The sequence below is a fragment of the Calonectris borealis genome, chromosome 28, assembly GCF_964195595.1.
Source record: "Calonectris borealis chromosome 28, bCalBor7.hap1.2, whole genome shotgun sequence".
Lineage (NCBI taxonomy): Eukaryota > Metazoa > Chordata > Aves > Procellariiformes > Procellariidae > Calonectris > Calonectris borealis.
In genome coordinates this window covers 1723902-1742860 of record NC_134339.1, presented here as the reverse complement: position 1 = coordinate 1742860, position 18959 = coordinate 1723902, and the positions used below count along the sequence as shown (strand labels likewise).

Below are 18959 nucleotides of genomic sequence, written 5' to 3'. Positions count from 1 at the left end.
GGGTTGAAATTTGGTTTCAGTTCAGGGGAAAATACTTTGAACTGGTTTTCAGGTCACGCTCCATTCAATTCCTTGGCCAGGGTAGTAGGATAGCATTTACTGTGAAAGCATGTCGTTTGTGGGATTCTTCTTTTGCTGTATGGTTTATAAACACTAGGTGTTTGTAGTTGATCACTAGTCTTGTTCTGGAAAATTAGTGTATGCTTTCTCTCTTCTGTTTACCTCCTCTTCTTTTTGTGATAGAGTCCACCAAAATCAAATGAAGGTAGTACAGAGAGTAATAAGGAGAATGCTGCTACAGAGTCTGGGTCTGAATCATCTTCTCAGGAAGCCACACCAGAGAAAGGTGAAAAACAAAATATTATTTTAGGAATGGTAGTTAATCCTTGTTTAAATGATCGCGTTTTTCAATATCGTGTTACTTTATGAAAACATAACATTTTTATGTTGCCTTTACTGTCTGCTGTAACAGAAAGTACAGGCTTGGGGTGGGAGGTGATTTGCTGGATGCTATAGATTCTCTTGACCTTTTGTCTTTAATATTAAACACGTACAGGCTACATTGTCTTTTTCATGGTCGTTCTGTGGTATTGGGATTATCTTCAGCAGAATGAAAGTAGAGGGAATTAACAGAGCAGGTACTTGGACCTACAGAGTGTAAAAGAAACTGGCAAACTGTTTTTTAAGAATTCTATTACACTTCCAGTGACTGAATGTCTGAGTCACATGTATCTTGTATTGAGTGGGTGCACCAATGAACCAAGAACTGTTTGCTGGATTCTAGATCTGTGTGACTCTTTGGATTGGCAAGATTTTCTGGACATTTTGGGAGCTATAGGTTTTTTCCAGCAAACTGCTTGCAAGCCGAAATGAACCGTGTTGTACGTGTGTAGGCACAACTGTATAGCTGGTAGCAGTATCAGTTCTGCTGGAACACCTACAGATACGTAGTGTCCCTGTGTTAGCAAAGGTTTTGAAATACTGTATGCGGGGGAAAAAATCGTTCAATAACTTACCTCTTCTGTCCCTTGTGTCGTCTTGTGCTTTTAAAACAAGTCTTAAAGACAAGCTTTAACTTCTGCTTTAAATTTCAATCCTATTTCTAATGTTCTATTAATGTCTGTCTTCTGTACTTTATTTCTCCAAATTCTGGTATACTTGTGTGAGACCTTTATAAATCTTAAAAAATTATATGCTAATCATTCTCAAACTTTAAAAATGTTGTTCAGCTAATAATATTTCAGAATCACTGGCAGAGTCTGCAGCAGCCTATACTAAAGCAACAGCAAGGAAGTGTTTATTAGCGAAGGTAGAAGTGATTACTGGGGAGGAAGCTGAAAGTAATGTGTTACAGGTAAGAAATGGATAAAGTAGAGGAGCTTTGAGTTTATGGGGATTCATATGGATGTCCAGTGAATGCACACCACCTGATTCCCTACAGCTCAGCCATCCTCTATATCTCTAATGTGCTTTCTTGTGTTAAAATGCAAACTTTGGATATTTATTACCAGATCCTTACTTTGTTGTTTCTTAATTTCCTCTTTTTGAATAAATTTTAGTATTTGGGCCATCCAGACAAATCTTAAGTATACTTTCCTGAATCCATCACAAAAGCTTTTATATCCAACAAAACGATTATTTGAAGAAAATTTAAATGAACTAAATATTTTTAAGTTTTTTAATTATTGTACTACTGAAGATTTTTTTAAAACTCAGAATGGACTATTATGCCAGCAATCTGGCTTCTTGCGTAGCAGAAACCCTAAAACAGTACTCATAATTTGTCTTGAGGTACTTAATTGAATTAGTGATGTTTTAGAAGGACATTTGGTGATGACTTAGACTCCTGATTTTAATCGTGATTTATTTAACATTGTAGTTCTTCATTAACTTAAATACACTTATTAACTTCAGTATGTCCTTAAGAAAAACGTGCAGGGTTTTCGTGTAAAACTAAGTGGGGTTTTTTTTCCTCCTCTCTTTATCCTCCAATTATGTTTTTTTTCTTGAGATCTTTTAAGTTTCTCAGCACTTGAGCTGCATTATTTTTTAAGGATAGCTTTTTATTCTTACAGACATGCTGATCTATTCTGACACCAAACAGATGCACTGTGTCAATAACTAATGCGTATCAGTTACACTTATATTATCCAACAAAATAATAATCTGTAACGTTTGTCTTCTCGGACTTCTTTTTACCAGACATGAATGGTCTTTAAGTAGTTGTTCTGGTACTTCTCTGTTTCTATATAATTCAGAAACTCCTGGACGCTTCATGTAATCGAACACGACACTGAGGAGATGAAAGTCCTGTTTCACTTAGGAAAACAACAACTTTTACCAGTTGTATACTTAATAGAAGACTGATTTGCATGAATATGTTGTAACTTAACAGACCTTTCACCTAACTTCTGTTCTTTTTTTCCTGTGAAATTTAATGCACTGGAATCCTGAATGGGACTTGTACTGACAGAACTATGTTAACGTTGCAGAAATGAAGTGTGCAGAGCTAGGTGTTCTGTGATGGAGAAAATGAGAGAAATGGAGGGAACAAAAAACGGAAATATGTTCTCCACCTAGCACATGCACTAGGTGACAGTTTGAAGTATGAAACCTCGGCAGCGACAGTGAAGATGATTAGAGAGCGGGGATATAAAGGAGAGATGTTTAGTAGGGCAGGAAAAAGGGAGCTTTTATGGGAAGCAGGAACAGTCCTACCATTAGAAAGTACAAAAGGTGTACTTTTTCAAACTGATGAACCATGAAGGCAGGAAAAATACCTCTTGTTTATTCATGACTTTATGTGGGTCAGGCTTTATGAATTGATAAGGAACTGACATGTTTGTTCATCCTTTCTTCCTTAATACAGGAAGAATTTTGCTTTGCTTTCATTGTGCTGGGTCTTCCCAGCAACAAATACCACCTTCAGTGTGCAAAGTGCACGTAAGACTTTTAAAAGAATTGACTGATCTAAGATTATAGATGACACTTACCCAGTCTCTATCACAATAAGTTTACTCTCTGGAAGTTTGTACCTTATCTGAAAATTGTTCTTCCTGTTTGATCTTCAACACAAGCATTCTTTAAGACTATCTACCTTCTGTTAATAAAACCTTATGAAACCAGATAGCAAATTTTGAGGAATTTATTGCAAAAGAGAGGAAGACTACTTTGGTTTCTGCAGCTATAAACAGTTTAAAATTCCAATATGAAATCTGAGGGTTTTTTAACCAGCTGTAGGTGACTAAATATGAAATATATTATTACTTCAATCAACCACTATGCTATAGAGATATTTTCTGTTACAGATTCAGTGCAAGCTGTTTGTATTTGATAAAAACTCTCAGTCTTGGGTGGAAAGAGGTCGAGGACTTCTGAGACTCAATGATATGGCCTCAACAGATGATGGAACGTTACAGTCTCGGCTGGGTAAGAGGAACCAGGGGAAATGAGGTACTGGATGATAGTCGGTGCTATTTTCATAGGATGCTTCCATGACACACAGCAGCATCCACTTTAGGTTATGTCTTAGATACAGCAACTCAGAAGGCAGTTTGGACCTTTTCTCTTACTTCAATTTATGACCATTTCTTCCAAAGAGAGTATCTTTTCATATTCTGCTATTGTAGCGAATGTTCCAGTTACTTCCCCCCCACCCATAAAAGCAAGCTATATTTAGCAACTAGAATATTTGACTAGAAGTTTATGGTAATGTTCTTCAGATATGGGCTCTTTGCTTTTTTGGGATGGGGTGCTTGTGGGGGGGAAGCTTCTGAATAGTGCACGATTGTTCAGGCTGGCAGGAATGTGTATTAGCCTGAGATTATCAGCTCAGATCCAACCACTGATGTATTAACATATAAGACTTTGGACTAAATATCTTTAGGCATGACTGATAATCTTTAATAGCCTACATTCTTCTTATTAATAGTTGTGACAAATTCCTGTTTTAGGGGCTTTCCCTTTATATTCTTTGTAAAGAGACTTAAACATTCACAAAATAAAAAGCCATCTGAACTGTTTTGAGCTTCCTGATGTGTCCTTTTCTACCTAACTGATCTTGTATGTTGGCTTTAGTGATGAGGACTCAAGGGAGTCTCAGGTTAATCCTAAATACCAAGCTCTGGGCTCAGATGCAGATCGATAAAGCCAGTGAGAAAAGTATCCGGATCACTGCCATGGATACAGAGGACCAGGGAGTTAAAGTTTTTCTTATATCGGTGAGTACTGTTTTTTGTTTACACCTTAACCTTCCTACTAAAATTGATGCTTGTCTGAATTGTAGTTGAGATAACATTCCCACTCTTCTTTGCACCCTAACTCCTTACCACCACCCCCTCCCCAAAGACAAGGAGCTTGGCAGACTTTGCTTGGTTCTGAAAAGCCTTATTAGTTGTGAAGAAATTCCACATAAGACTGCTCTGGGAAGCCAGATTGTCCAAAGCGTGGACCATGGAGTCATGGGATCTGTTCCATGCCTATTAAGACTGGAACTGTAGTGTAAGATTAATGCTAATCATTTTTTGTTATCAAGGGAAATAGACATTTCATAGATTTCTATGTAGTAGCTTAACCAAAATTCGATCTACCAGAACTTGTAGCATGAGAAAGCTGTCATTTCTATCTACAGTGTGGGTGGATGTAGAGGTGCTCACTGGAAGTGAAACACTAAGTACCTGTCAAGAACATTGTGTTAGTAGTTAAGGGTAACACATTTTAACTTAGATGTGCTTTTAATACAGAGTATTCCAAGTAGTAGCAGGACAGTGAAAGTGATTTCTGTGCTTGCTAAATGGGGAAACAGCAACCTCAGTTAGAATTACTGAAATGCTTGGGAGATTATGATACAGTCAGCAAGAAAGAAAGGTCATTCCCTAATGTCTGCTAAGAGTGCTTACAGATTTTGAGAGGTCTGAACACATTATTTTGACTTACACTGATTCTACACAAGGGGTTACTAAGGGGTTAAGTGTTCTTATGGATCAGAGATTAAGAAAACAGCGACAAATGGACAGCTTCCCCTGTGATACCAGGTTTGTAGGACTGGGATCTAGAGTCCCAGAGTGGAACTTAATGATACCGAATATCCATTGATGAAGAAAAAGCAGTGAAATTAGTGGATGACTCTTTCTCAGCATTTTTCTAGATTTGACAAGTTTGAGTTTGTCTGTCATCAGGTTATTCACTTTTGATTTTAGAATTGATAAAACGTATCTTGTATGGAATAATTTATTCACCACAGCTCATTGCAGGGGAATTTTGCAGATATAGAGATGACGGATTTAAGTGGCAGATGGGGAGGATGGAAACAATTTTTTAATGATAGAATCTGAGAAGTGGGATCGTTACCTTGCAGTTAACGTGGGGTAATGGTAGTAGTTAATATGAGGACTTCATTGATATAGTGAAGACAAAGTTTCATAGTATTTAGAAGGGAATTCCCTTTTAAATAATGTCCATTAAACACTTAATTCGATAGGCCTAAAAATTGATTCTTTTGAAGGCATGAAGTCGCCATTAACCTTTGAGAGTAAAAAAAAAAAATATTCTTGGACAGGTTGTCACAAATGCTTCCCTCTGAAACAGCTGACCAGTATAAAAGAGAGTGTAAAAAAAATTCTGAATTATCATTTGCCTGACTGCATGTCTATTCAGTTTTCTCATTATATCTTATGTTGAAATTTTATGTCGGTGCATCATGAAACAATTAAGTGACTTGATTACGATTAACTAATATGTGAAGTTGAGTGATTGACAAACCTGGAAAAATCTGTGTAAGACAAACTTTTTAATTAAAGATCTTTTTAGCATAAGCTTTTGGGGCGTTGTCAGGAAAGCAGTGTGACTGCTGGGTGAAGAAGGTTATATAAAACCAGCTAGTACTGGTTATGTTAGCCAGAGAAAGTTCGCACTGAGTGGAGAGGAACATACTCTCACCATCAGAGTTCAGTATATCTAGCATCTTGCTATGTATACCACAGCCCATTCTGACCTAGTTTGAAAAACCCTATATGAGAAAACGGACAAGTAGATTGTGAAATTTGGCATGACTGGTGTCTATTGTGTAAGCAGTATTTTATGCTGTTATAACTCCTTGCACCTTTTTCTTGTTTCTGAATATTAAAAAAAAAATGTAGGCAAGCTCTAAAGATACAGGGCAGTTGTATGCTGCATTACACCATCGGATCTTGGCATTGCGGAGTAGAGTGGAACAAGAGCAAGAAGTCAAGAATGTAGCACCTGAGCCAGAGGTAACGCAATCAAATGAGGAAGACAGTGATGATGATGTCATTGCACCTTCAGGATCAGTTGGAAGTGGTAAGCAAGAAAGACAATGGAGTTTGCTGTTTTCCATACGTTTTCCTCTGTCATTCTCCAAGGCACACTGCCCTCCCTGTAATTGTATATTATAGATGTACTTCTGGCCTGTTACTTCTCACAGGTGTTTGTGGAATAAGACTCACTGTGTGAATTGCCTTTTTGAATGCAACTATTTCTTGCTACTTCTCCAAACTGGTAAAAAGGCCCCTGTGCTGCTTCCCTCTGAGTTACATGTCACAGTTTAGCAGAGGTTATCTGTGCTTCAATTAGTTCTAGTTTTTTTGTTTACAGGATTTTTAAGGGGTGGTTGTGAGTTTCATTTTTGCCTTCAACATGGCCAAGGCTTGCACTTAAAACCTGAGATGACGGTCTTGGGCTAATTTCAGCAGCCAGGATCCAGACTGACCCTTGAGTAGAGTGCTATTTGGAAAGCAAAAGCTTTGCAAAGGGGCATGGAAAGAGTGTAATTAATTTAATTGTATATGAGGAGGCCATAATTTAAGAAAAGCACTAGTCTTCAGTTTGAGGAAGGCTTCCTTCTGTACTCCTGACTTGGGAGTCATCTGTGCTTTGCTTTCCTATGGCTTAGAACATCCAACCTTTGACAGAGACTGGTCCTCCATCCTGATTCACTGCAAGGGAAAAAAGAAGGAATGAGTATGAACAAAAGCAGTGGGTGGATTGAAGAGGCTCGAAACTGAGCTTTTAGGCTCTGGGATGTTACTGGGATCCCCAGATCAGATTAGTCAAGAACATAAAATTCTGCAGTGGACAGTACTTAACCTGGAAGATGTAAGGCAAGGGGAGGGGGATCTCTACAGTTCTCATCTGTCATTAAAATCCTAAATCTGAGTCTTCTGTAAGCTTCTCAGGTAGGGTCTCTTATTGTAAGGCAAGAAACAAAAGATATTTCTTATGACAAAGAACTACTTTGTTTGTTTCAGGTCCTAATGATGAAGGTGACGGGCAGAATGTTGGCAGCACATAGCAGATGTGAGCTGATCTGCTTGCAAGGCTGCTATGAACACCATCTTGCAGGCATCTCTGGATACCCCAGGCCAGCTATTATTTCAGGCAGTGTTGAAGGCTCCAGGACTTAAGAACTGTGCATCCCTGTTCTGTTTGTTTGGTTTTTTGGTCTGGATCAGTAGATTCCACACAAAAAAAGCAGACTTGGAAACTACCTGAATGTGGTTTGGGACGTGAAAGCTCATCATATTGATGAGCCAAAAAAAAAAAAAACCAAACATTTCCCCTCTTCCTTGTAATTGAAATGGCACATTACAGCTTGTCACAGCTTTTCATTGGGACCTTTTGACTGTTTCTTCAGTAGTTCATGTCTTGCAGGCCTCCGAGATAGAACTTTGCGACATGGTTCCAACTCGAATTCTGCTTTCGTAACTCCTACTCCCCCTTATGAATTTCTGCCACCTGCAGGGAAACCGTGTCCTCACCAGTTCCTACGCTCGCTGACTGCCCTTTTGGGTTCATTCTTGGTTTTGGACTGCAGATGGGGCAGATTATGTTTTTACCTTTTAATCCCAACGTAGGTTGTGGACACCGTTGTTCCCTGTCTAGTGGGTTTGTAAACAGAGAGAAACAAAACGTTGTGGTTCACCAGAAAAGCTTTTTTAATGCGGTAAGAAGAGACTTTAAAGTCCACAGGATGTTTTGCTAACTCCTTTTCTTTCTTCCCATTTCATTATTATTATTTGGGGATTTATATTGTGGTGATACTTTTTTATTTTAGTTTTTCAATAAGATGCTCTTGTGTGTTGACAAAGTGAAACTATTGTTTTGTACTGTTCTTTTCTGTTACTATTTAAGGGAGAGCTAAGCCACTATATATAATAGATGTTGCATACAATTTTTCTTAGAAAATTATATGTTTCTGTGGCTACAGTAAAGTGTAGGAGGCATACAGGTTACACCTTCAGAAAAGTTGATGAGGAAACAGCTGTTAGCCCTTGGAAGAATAAAATAGGCTCATGTAATGAGCTCCGTCAGCCATTAAAATAAATCTATATAATAAAGCAGCTCTCATTTAATGGCTTGATTCAACAAGCCATTTAAGCACTTGCCTGACTTAACCACATGTGGATAATCTTACTGAAGTCAATGCAACTATTCACGCTTAAAGTTGAGTACATTTTTAAATATCTTGCTGAATTAACAGCCTTAAATAGAAAATTAACTTCTAACCCTTCCTGTCCCTGTTCTGTTTCCTGAAGTCTTGCAGCATGAAGAAGAAGGTAATATTGCCAGCTTTGAATAGTTTGGGCTGAAGGATATTGTATTCTGTTCCACCAAAATAAAAGCAAGAATGTGTTTTCCTGTGTGTAATTCTGAAGTACTCCTACTGTAACCATACTCACTTTTTGCTTTGGATGTTTTCTAATCATTTGGGCCTTTTGTGTGAAAGTTGAGTTTTATTTTGTTATTAAAACATACGGTATATTCTTGTCCAGCAAAGTTGGAATTTGGTAGTCACTAAGAACGGTGACCAGGTCACTTTCCCTATAAATTCCCTGAACTGTTCTATTTCCTTTATAGATAGTTTACTCATAGATAATTTCTCACTTTCCCTATAAATTCCCCAAACTGTTCTATTTCCTTTATAAATAGTTTACTGGTAGATAATTTCTCACTTGCTTGCTCTTTTTCCTGTAGGTTAAGGAGATCTAAAATGCACCATTTAAAAGAAAACTAAAGGGGAAGAAGCATTTAATGTAGCATTGAATTGAAAATGAAAACCCAGGTTGTAGCACAAAAGCAACTTAGAAATTATTCAAATACCAAAACAGTCCTTATTGCCTCCATTTTAATGAAACACACTTTTCACTGGGAGTCAAGAACATGTTTTTACCTGTTGTCCGTTGTTAACCGTTGTTGGAGACTTAAGCTGTTGGGGCAGGGGGGTGCTTAGCTTTTCCTGATAGCCTGTTGAAGGAACATCTTGGATTACTTTTCCGGGGAGTGAAAAGGGCTGATGATTAGCTGTGCCACTGCATTTGTGATTTCTCTGGGTTGTCTGCTCATGCCTCTTTGCATTTTGTTTTTTTCTTCTCCTAAGAGTTATGGTTTTTTTAACCATGCACAAACCTGTTGATGCACCCCTTCTCATGCAGCTCACCAGCAGAAGCATAGCCTGTTTCTTAATACCCACCCACACAATTGTTTCTGTATCACAAGGTCTGGGGAACTTCTGTATTTTCAAATAAGTGATCTGCATTTTGGATCTTGGATCTTTTTACACTGAGATACTCAGATTTAAACTACTCTTTTCAAACAACCTTGCCGCATAAAGCTGCTTGCTGTCAGCATAAAGAAAATTAATAAGGTGTCTTGGTCAGCAGGGCCTACTTGTGGAGAATCAGGTGTTATTTCCTGGTCCCAAACTCCACAGGGTCTATGCAGAGTCTCACTTTGAGGTGCTTTACCTAACATGAAATTGATGGTGCATGAAGATTCAGAAAAATGGAATAAGCATGCTTGCTTTGATGAGGTTTAGTGGTGGTACACAATCACCTACAGCATTATAAAAAAATCTGGCGACTGTTTACTGGTACAAATTTTATTTCAGCTGGAAGCTTTGCATATATGTTTATAGTGAAGAGGAAAATACTAGTGTGAATCACTAACAGAATTGGCCATAGACTGAGTTCAGGCTCTGCCCAGCAAGATGTAGTTAGGCCAAAGCAAAACTCTTATTTCACTCTCTGCTTTAAGCCTTAGTAGACTGGTGACAGATAAAACCAGATAATGCCCATGTGTTTTGAAAGATTTATGTAAGACTGTCCTATCAAAATGTATGGGGGAACTACATTAAAGCTTTTATCAGAAAACAAGCAAACAAAACACCCAAAGCCCTGCGTTGTATTTCCTGTGCTGGGCAATGGCTGTTAGAAGGGAGGTTGGTGATGACCAGCTTTGCCTTCTTAGAACAATCTTCCCCTTGCACCACCCTCCTGCTGCATCTTTGTTCTTAGGTCTGCTGCTAACATATGGATGTTGTTAGCAGTTACTATATGTTTTGTTCTGGCTGCTGACTGATGTGGGCACAGCCTTTCAAATTTTCCAGGAAAAAAAAGATACTGAAGAGTGTACTACAGTTGAGCACATCTGATGGGGAAAATGTTGCAAGAATGGTGGTGTTACTAAAACCAGAAGTAAATTTCTTATCCATAAAATTAAAAATAAGATTGCACCCATAGGAAATACAAACAGTAAGGTAAGAAGATACGTAGTTACAACATCTTTTCTGTGGTCCAGTTCCCAGTGCGTGATGCACTACTTCAGAGAAGACAGAGCAGAGAAAGATCTAAATAAACTAGATAGTCCTCAGCAGTCCTCCGCTGAAACCAGGCTGGGCAGATGTTAGAAGCCTGCAGGAACAAAAAATCTCCAACTTTGTAATGACTCTTCCCCCCTGTTCCCAGTCACTGAGGTATCAATTCCATTGCTTAGGTATTATTGCCATTAAATGACTGTTCCTAATGCGTCCCATTCTGCAGTTTGACTGGCCTCTTGTTCTCCCGGTGAGTGTAGAAAATGGTTTATTTCCTTTCTAGAAACCTCTTACATATTTGAAAATTTACCATGTTTCCCCGTAATCTTCTCTAGTTTTAGGAATTCCAATTATGATAATTGCCATAATTTGTCATGCAAGATTTCATTAAACTGACTTTTCACTGTGCGCTTTTCTCCCCTTGTTCTTTGGTCTTTCTGTGCACTGACTTGCTTAAACTGAACTCTAGAGCCCATTATGTGGGTAGCAGATAAATTCAGACAATGTTGTGAAGGTATTCTAATTTTCCAGGGTAATTTTTCTTCCCCTTGTGAAGATTAGCACAGAGCAACAGAGGTGCTAAGAGAGAATTGCTAAACTAGACTCTTTAAGCCAATCTTAATTCCTGTCTCCTAGATTATGGTACAGGTATCTTGCAAAGACATGCTCAAAGATAATTTCTGTAAATAAAAGTCTCTCATTTTAAAGATAGTGTTTAGAGTTCCCTTTTGACTACCTCCTTTCAAGGGCTTAAAGATACAAAAGCTGAATTTGTCATCAAGAACACTGGTAATTCTGTTGCTGCAGGTGGGAAGTGAATGCCTGTTCTAAGGATATCCGAACTGAATGTGGGGTATATTTCAAATGAGCCATCCCTGGTCGGATTCTGGTAGCTTAAGTTCAGCTTCTAATGAAACCTAGGAAAGGCAAAGTAGTAATGTATTTGATGTCCTCCTGTTCAAGAGACCAGGAGGTACCAGTCAAGCCCCCAGCTGGAGGACATCTGCTGCTGGTAACGGTTATCTGAGCAGTCCATGCAAAGCCTCTGTCTGTACTAATTGTACACATGAGAAATGCTTTTTATACGGACTGCTGGAAAGTAGCTCACTAATTGTAGTCCATTTTGCAGACAAGATACAATTCCTGTTCTGGAGAGTTCAGAGTGTGAGTTTAGGTGCAGATAGGAGGTCTATTGAATAAGGCTGTACAAAAAGCTCCCAGGAGAGGGGAGGATGAGGAAATGTTTGTGACTTGCTGGCAGCTGGTTCTGTCCTTATTTCTAAAAAAAGTTTCAGAGGTAGAAGGAAACCAAGTTATTTGCAGCTTGTAGTACGATGGCAAGTCACTCCCCCCATTTAACAGTTAAGGGAACTAATACTCTGTTAGCTAACTGGCTCGTAGCCATAGTCTGCAGTTCATCATAAAATATTTGGAGTCAAGTTAGATGTTTTAAGAGTAATGTTACTTATCTAGATTGATTTACATGTTGCTTTCCCTGGAACTTGCTGGTTCATAGTATGATAACAGTTATGTCTTACTGTAACAGTTCTCTAATGAGCACTGATTGCCTAGGAAGTGTCTTACAGCATTCAGAAGCCTGAGGACAGGCTTCTGAAAGATAAACCATAGCAGCAGTGTGCCAGTCCCTAAGGTTAACCGTGGTCTATAGGTAAGGCAAGTTAAGAGTGACAAAACTGGGTGATGTCTTGCAGCTGCAGGCTTTGTACCTGCTGCAAACGAGAAGTCGGGAAGAGTCTTGGTCACACCTCGCTTGTCTGGAAGGAGAGGTATGAATCCACTGCATATAATACATGTTCGGGACAGAATAGCTTTTAACAGCTGCTTAAAGCCTGGAATGCTGTTCATTATATAATGGGTAGAGTCTTATCCTATGCAATGCTTCATTTATCTTGGGGAAAGAGCATTTGCACTGTGTGCCACTGGGTTTTCTAGCCCTGCTGTCCGTAACGGTCACGCAGCCCTTTGTTAGATGTGCTTAGAAAGGACTTGGAAGGAGGAATAAAGCTGCCCTATAAACTGCTTCCTTTAATAAACTGCCAGCGAGTACTTGATTGTGGCATTTGGTTTTGCATTCCTAAGAACAGCCACCTTTTTGGGGCACAGAGGAAGCAGTACAGTGGCCCTGCTGCCACTACTGAAGACAAGGGACAGTGTGAGGCCAGAGCATCGTTCATACACCCCATGCCAACTGACACTTGGGACAGCTCTGGAATGAAGATGTCCTGTCTGCCCTGCCATGCCCACTGTCCACACCACCCAGCGCATCTCTGCTCTGCCAAAGCCAGGCTCTCCCCTCCCTCCCGATGAGGCTGGGAAAGCGTAGACCGCGCTGCAGTCTGGCACCCAGTGGTGGTGGTGTAAGCACTGGTAACAAACAGCGGTTTCTGGGGATAACGTGGGGAGGAGGCGCTAGCATGCAACTCCAGCTGCTTTAAGCTCCTCTCCCAGAAAAGGGGTGCTGTGAGCGACTCCAGCATAATTGGGAAATGCGCAAGTTTTTAATAAGCTTTTCACATAAAGGGGAAAGAGAAGTAGACAGGTGCGAGAAAGCTTGAGGTAAGCGTCAATCCAGTTATGGTCTTCCATTCAGCTGTTGGAGTTACTTCAGTGGTGAGGAAAACAGCTGGAAGAGCTTGGCTTGAAGGGATACCGCTGAGAAGGCACGGCAGTGAGTCACTGAATGTTTTTATTAGCGAACTGAGAACAACTGGAAAAAGAAATACATACAGTATAGCCTACAACACAGTGTGGCCTAGATGTATCAAAACATCTTTATTATTTCAGAAGAAAAAAATGGAGATGCAAATATAACTATACAGAGATGGCCAGAGAATTAGAATTCAGTCCTTGAAAATTCATAAAAAATAATCCAAGTACTAGTTAGTTGTAACTATAGCTCCTACACAAAAAAAATCCCACCCCACACAAAAAACAAACCCCAAACCACCAGAAAACAGCCAGCATTGAAAAATTAAAGGATCAGAGCTACCAGAAGTGTATGTTGTTTAGGTTTAGACATAGAGCTGCACCATCTTAGCAACTTAAGAGCCACGGATTGGGTGTGAGCTGAAAACATGAAATAGTTACTTCCCTAACGGATTTCTAAGGGTACACTCGAGCACCTGCCAGCTGGAGGCATCTGACCTGCCAGTGAGCGCCACGGCAGAGACAGCGGGAAGCGCTGGAATGAGGTTCCTGGCCCGGGGATCGCGCCGCGCAGCGATAATAACGGTGTTTTCAGCACCAGCTCAGTTCAGGAGAATCGCGTTCATTCAGCTGTACCAGGGGCCTGTTCGCCGCCGGAGGAGGCCCCGGCCCCGGCCCCGGCCCCGGCTCAGGCAGGCCCCAGCCCCCAGACACCACAGGCCCCGGCTCAGGCAGGCCCCAGCCCCCAGACACCACAGGTCCCGCCCGGCCCCGGCAGACCCCGGCCCCCACACGCCCCAGCCCGGCAGACTCCAGCCCGCCGCCGGGCGAGAAGGCTGGCGCGGCGCTGACATGACGGCCGCGGCGCGGCGGCACCGCCCCATGCTCTCGCGAGAGTGCGGCTGTGCTTAGCGCCCGTGCCCTTGCGGCGCCATGGCGGGCTACTGGGACGGCCCCGAGGGTGAGGAGTGCCCGCGCCGCACCTGGCTCACCACTCGCGTCGGCGCCGCCGCGGGTGAGGACTGGGGGGTCCGCGGCTGAGGGGGCCGGCGCGGGTCGGGAGGGCGGCGGCGAAGCGGGGCCCGGGCGGTTACGAGGCGGTACCGACAGGAGCCGGCGACGGCGGCCCGGCTTGGGCTTGGCGGCGGGAGCGCTGGCACCGACAGCCGGGGCCGCGCTGACTGACGCCGTGCTGTGTTGCAGGCTTGGTCGGGACGGCCTACCGCATTATACTGCTGCAGCCCAACTCGGCCCTGGCCGCCTTGCAGATGGCAGCCGCGGACAGCGTCACCATGGGTAAGGGTCCGGGGCCTCCGTCCCCTCCGGCCGGCGGTGGCGGTGCCCCGCGGACGGGCGCTTCCGAGTCGGTCGGTCCCCTGGGCCGCCTTGCTCTGCCACAGCGCGGGCAGCCTCCGGTGAGGCCTCCTGGCTCAGCCTCCGCCTTTACCTTTGACTTTGTGCGCGGTGTTGGTTGGTTTTGCTCCTCCGCACGCCGCAAAGGCAGATAGTTATTTTAAGGATGGAAGCCAAGAGCCCAAATGCTAAAATGACTTGAAAGAAGTGCAAAGCTTTACAGCTGGTATTTCCTTTTGCTGTATTTCCTCTATTTATTATGTGTCAAATCGGAATAGAATAGAATAGCATAGAGTAGAGTAGAACAGAATAGAGTAGAGTAGAGTAGAATAGAATAGAATAGTTATTCACACATGGATAATATTTTGTGCTGGATAATGTAATACCAGTAATCATATGGGTGATGGCAAAAGAAACTCCTGGATTAATGCTTGTGACAGAAGAACAGCCGTGTCAGCTCAGGCTGAAGATGCATCTGAGGCAGTCTCTGCCTCCCACGCTCGTTATTTAAAGCCATGTTCTTTATTTAAAGTTTAGGTAATGCATTTTTTGCAATCTAGAGTAAAAGGTACGTATTTTCAGTATTTGCAAAATAGCTAGTTTCTGGACAAAAGTGTAGCAGAAGCAAACTTACCTTACTCATTTACTTCATATATTTAGGCATTGCACTTAATAAATCATGCTTGCTGAAGAGCAAATGCAATGTTTTTCATGGCAAAGGAAAATAAATGTGGTTTTTTTTCCCATCATGCTGTATAGCCAAGAAAAAACACTTAGTTGTCTTGAATTGTCTGTGTTTTGCAAGAGAAGGTGGTCACTGAAGAGATAAGCAGGGCACTGAGGGGGCTATTCCAGGTGCAGATCCACAAGGCTGAAGCTCCCCCGGCCCCTTGGCAAGTGCATGGTTTTCTTCTCACCAAACTCATCTTGTTTTTCAGTCTAATTTAGTGGCTTATGTCACCTCTCTATCTCCCCATGCACTAGTACTCTGAACTGGAAGCTGGTTCATAAGCAGTCCAGATCTGCGTTTTTAAGTAGTTCAACTCTGAAACAGGACCTGGAACCTCCTGTAATGAGTTAAGCCATAAAAGGTCATTATAATGGACCGGATAATATAACAAATTATGATTTTAATAAATCCTGTAATCCTAAACCAGCATATTGAATCCTCTCACCAGTTCTCGCACCTGAGGAAGGGCTTATTGTGTCCACTGTTAAGGGGCCAGAAGTTGTGATCTGAAGACCGGTGTTTTACCTACAGACTCCTTGGTCGAAAGCAGGGAAGCTGAAATACAGTCCTTGGTCTGTGGGTTTTGTTTCTTCAGTGCTCTTTTCAGTTGATTTTAGGATCAGCATAATTGCATTTTCTGCTGAAAAACTGCAGAGGTTTGTAACATGAGCTTGTGGTTTACTAGTTTACCATAGAGATTGAAAATTTTTATCCTGGACACTTTTGTTGTTCCCAAGAAAGGTGAATTGAAATCTGCAGATAGTGCCTGGTAGCCAGTTTCACATTTCGTGATTAAGAACTTGTATTACAAACAAAGAAAACCTTTTAGTGTATTTGCTCGACACAGCTATTTGCCAAACTTTTCAATTATATAGATGTAGGGTCTGATGGGATGAGTATGTAATTCAGTGGACAAGACAATGCTACTTTGCAATTTCTTAATTCAATATATGAAATCAATTTACAAAATCAAATCAGTTTACAAAAAGAATAATTTACAAACTCAATCCAGTTTTCTACTATCCAAAAATCATTGCAAGCTCCAGGCAGGCAGAGGAGTAAAGTGCTGGGACAAACCGACCTTAAGGAGAGCAGAGCCATCTGAGTTTCTCTACCTGGATCCCTGTGAGGCTGGATTCACGGGGACTTGTGAGCTTGGACAGAGCCCAAACAGAGCTCTGCTATCTCCTGCGCCCTGCGGGAATGGGCTACAGAGAAACCTGCTTCTCTCCTCTCTTACCCCTGGGCTGTTTGGGGGCTGCCCCATTGCCTCATCTGGAGGGGCTCGTACTAAGTCTGAGCTAATAACCAAGCTGGGCGTGGTGGCATTTGCCCGTCGCCATTTGAACCCGCCTGCCTTGTGTGCTGGCACACAGCAGGGTTCCTGGGGATCCAGCTAACGGCTGAGCGCGGCGCAGAGGTGGCTGCACGGCTGGAGTGGAGGAGGTACCAGAGGGAACCGGATGGGACTTGTGTAATGCTGAGTCTCACCGTAGTGGCTAGGATATGATGCCCCTGGGTAATCAAAAGCAGAGCTTGCTTCATTTTCCTCTTTTTCTCCCAGAGGAACCATTGTACAGCACCATGCGTCTCAAAAATGTGCTTTGTATGTATGTAATTCTCAGTTCCTTGAGGGGTTTTGGTTTGGTTTTTTACCTCTTGTTTACAGCTACACTAGGAGCTGTGTTTGGCTTAACTACCTGCCTCAGTGCCCAAATCCGAGAGGAACCAGAGGATCCCTTGAACTATTTCATAGGAGGCTGTGCAACAGGAGCTGTCTTAGGTGCAAGAGGTAAATGTAGATAATGCCTGTAATGAAACAAGCCCTCTCTATTTTTAGAAACCTTTCTGTTAGGGAGAAATGTGAAATAATCTTGATGTCAGTCTTATTTGGTAAAGATTCATCTCAGCATGTGAGTTTTGTTGACAGGTCTGCTAAAATAAATACTGCTACAGAAGGAGAGCAAAGATAGAGCTGACCCAGTACTGCCAATTGTAACTACCAGTTATAACTTGAAATTGCTGGCTATGAAAAATGTAATTGTGGAAATCCATGTTTTCTTGGCAACAAATGTGATTTATTTTACACGGAAAATAGAATCTAACGTCTGCATTGTGAATTCTTCATGCACTCTGAGGGACAAGCTGTATCTTGCTGCTGTTGCTCCTATAGCATCTTGTCAGGCTAGCTCCTGCAGATATTTATACAGCTCTGTTTTCTCTAGGTATTTTCAGACTCAGTGTTAAAGATGTGAGGGATTTATTTAAGTTGTAATTGTGGTGAAATAGAATTTATCTTTACTTTTCCTAGTTGGTGAGCTGATGAGAGTTCGAAGCAGTGATGGTTATTTTTGTCACTAAAATAAGCAATTTAAGATTGCCTATGTAAGGAGGTGGGGTAGTGGATTACAGAAATTGGTATTTCAAACTGCAAGCTGAAAGCATGAGAAAACTTAATTTACAAAAAGATCACTTTTCCGATTTCTTTTGGCAAACAATGTTACTGATGGTCAAGGGACTGAGTAGCTCATGGAAAAATTGCAGAGTCTGTCGAGATCTACTGTATAGTAGTTGTGCCCTAATAGATCTTTTATGGTTTGATTTGTTTTTTCCAGCTCACAGTTATATGACCGGTACCACTGCATGTTTGGGGTTTGGAATTACCGCTGCTCTGATGAAGATAGGTAACAAGGAGGGCTGGAGGCTGACGGGACCTCCCAAGCTGTAAATGTAGTCTTTCCTCCCTGTGAGCTGTCTTTTGAATGCTGTATGTAATAAGACGATGTGTAATAAAGATACTGTCAAATCAGCAGTTGTCACAAAATTTTGATGTCATCCGGCTGTTTACAGTGTTGGGGCTGAGATGTAAAAAAGGTGGAGCCGTTGGAGAGGAAGCTTCGATCTGCTGCTCCTGCTGAGATTTCTTTTTCATACACAAAGCACTTTGCCTCCGTGTCTCTGTATTGTGCACGCAAGCTTGGGGGGTACAATTACTGGTTTCAGTCTGGTCTTTTAGGAGTTCTTTTAGTTTTGAGTGGGTCCTGCAGGATTTTTTGCCAAGGATTGGGATTGCACTGCACTGAGACCATCAGTAAGGGTTTGGAGTCAAAACTTCTGAAGAGGTGCTGGGCGTCCTTCCTAATCAGGTTGAGGATTAGGAATCTGGCAGGGGGGAAGGAGGTATAGATTGCCCACAAGGTGTTTGGGAGCCTGGGGACTTTCTCTGATAAGCATTTAGAGCCCACAACTTCAGGGTTAGAATTGGGGAATAGCTGAGGTTGGAAGGGACTCCTGGAGATCTTCCTGCTCGAAGTTGGAGCAGGTTGCTCAGGGCTGTATCCGGTTGAATTTTCTGTGTCCAAACTGAAGCATGTCCAGCAAAGCTGCCAAGAAAGTGTAGAGGGTTGAGGCACGGGATGCATGAGGAGGGGCGAGGAGAACTGCATCATTCAGCCTGGAGAAAAGAAGGTCAAGGGCTGATGTAATACCATTTTTTTTACAAGTTAATGGTTACAAAGGCAGGCTCAGGTGCTCAGTAAAGGATGAGAAATAACAAGCGCAAGTTATAGAAAGGGAAATTCTAACTAGATAGAAGGAAAA

The 18959-nt window shown here is 41.8% G+C and overlaps 2 protein-coding genes across 6 annotated transcripts in view; both read left to right on the top strand.

Moving 5' to 3' along the window:
* Positions 1 to 8793, top strand: part of RANBP3 (RAN binding protein 3) — a 59406-nt gene extending 50613 nt beyond the window's left edge. For 2 of the 5 annotated variants that reach the window (XM_075175779.1, XM_075175776.1), the window contains 6 exons: positions 244 to 346; positions 1245 to 1354; positions 3309 to 3429; positions 4078 to 4220; positions 6138 to 6318; positions 7266 to 8793. In XM_075175779.1, the coding sequence (XP_075031880.1) occupies positions 244 to 346; positions 1245 to 1354; positions 3309 to 3429; positions 4078 to 4220; positions 6138 to 6318; positions 7266 to 7309 (702 nt within the window). In that variant the 3' untranslated portion in view covers positions 7310 to 8793. Of the gene's footprint in view, positions 1 to 243; positions 347 to 1229; positions 1355 to 3308; positions 3454 to 4077; positions 4221 to 6137; positions 6319 to 7265 lie in introns of those variants that run through there. The other 3 variants (XM_075175777.1, XM_075175775.1, XM_075175778.1) reach the window with 2 other exon arrangements.
* A 5328-nt stretch (positions 8794 to 14121) lies between these two features.
* NDUFA11 (NADH:ubiquinone oxidoreductase subunit A11) lies at positions 14122 to 18168 on the top strand. The gene is made up of 4 exons (XM_075175802.1): positions 14122 to 14291; positions 14480 to 14572; positions 17029 to 17151; positions 17975 to 18168. The coding sequence occupies exons 1-4, from the start codon at positions 14210 to 14212 to the stop codon at positions 18085 to 18087; spliced, it is 411 nt and encodes a 136-aa protein (XP_075031903.1). The 5' UTR covers positions 14122 to 14209; the 3' UTR covers positions 18088 to 18168.
* Positions 18169 to 18959: the final 791 nt, after the last annotated feature.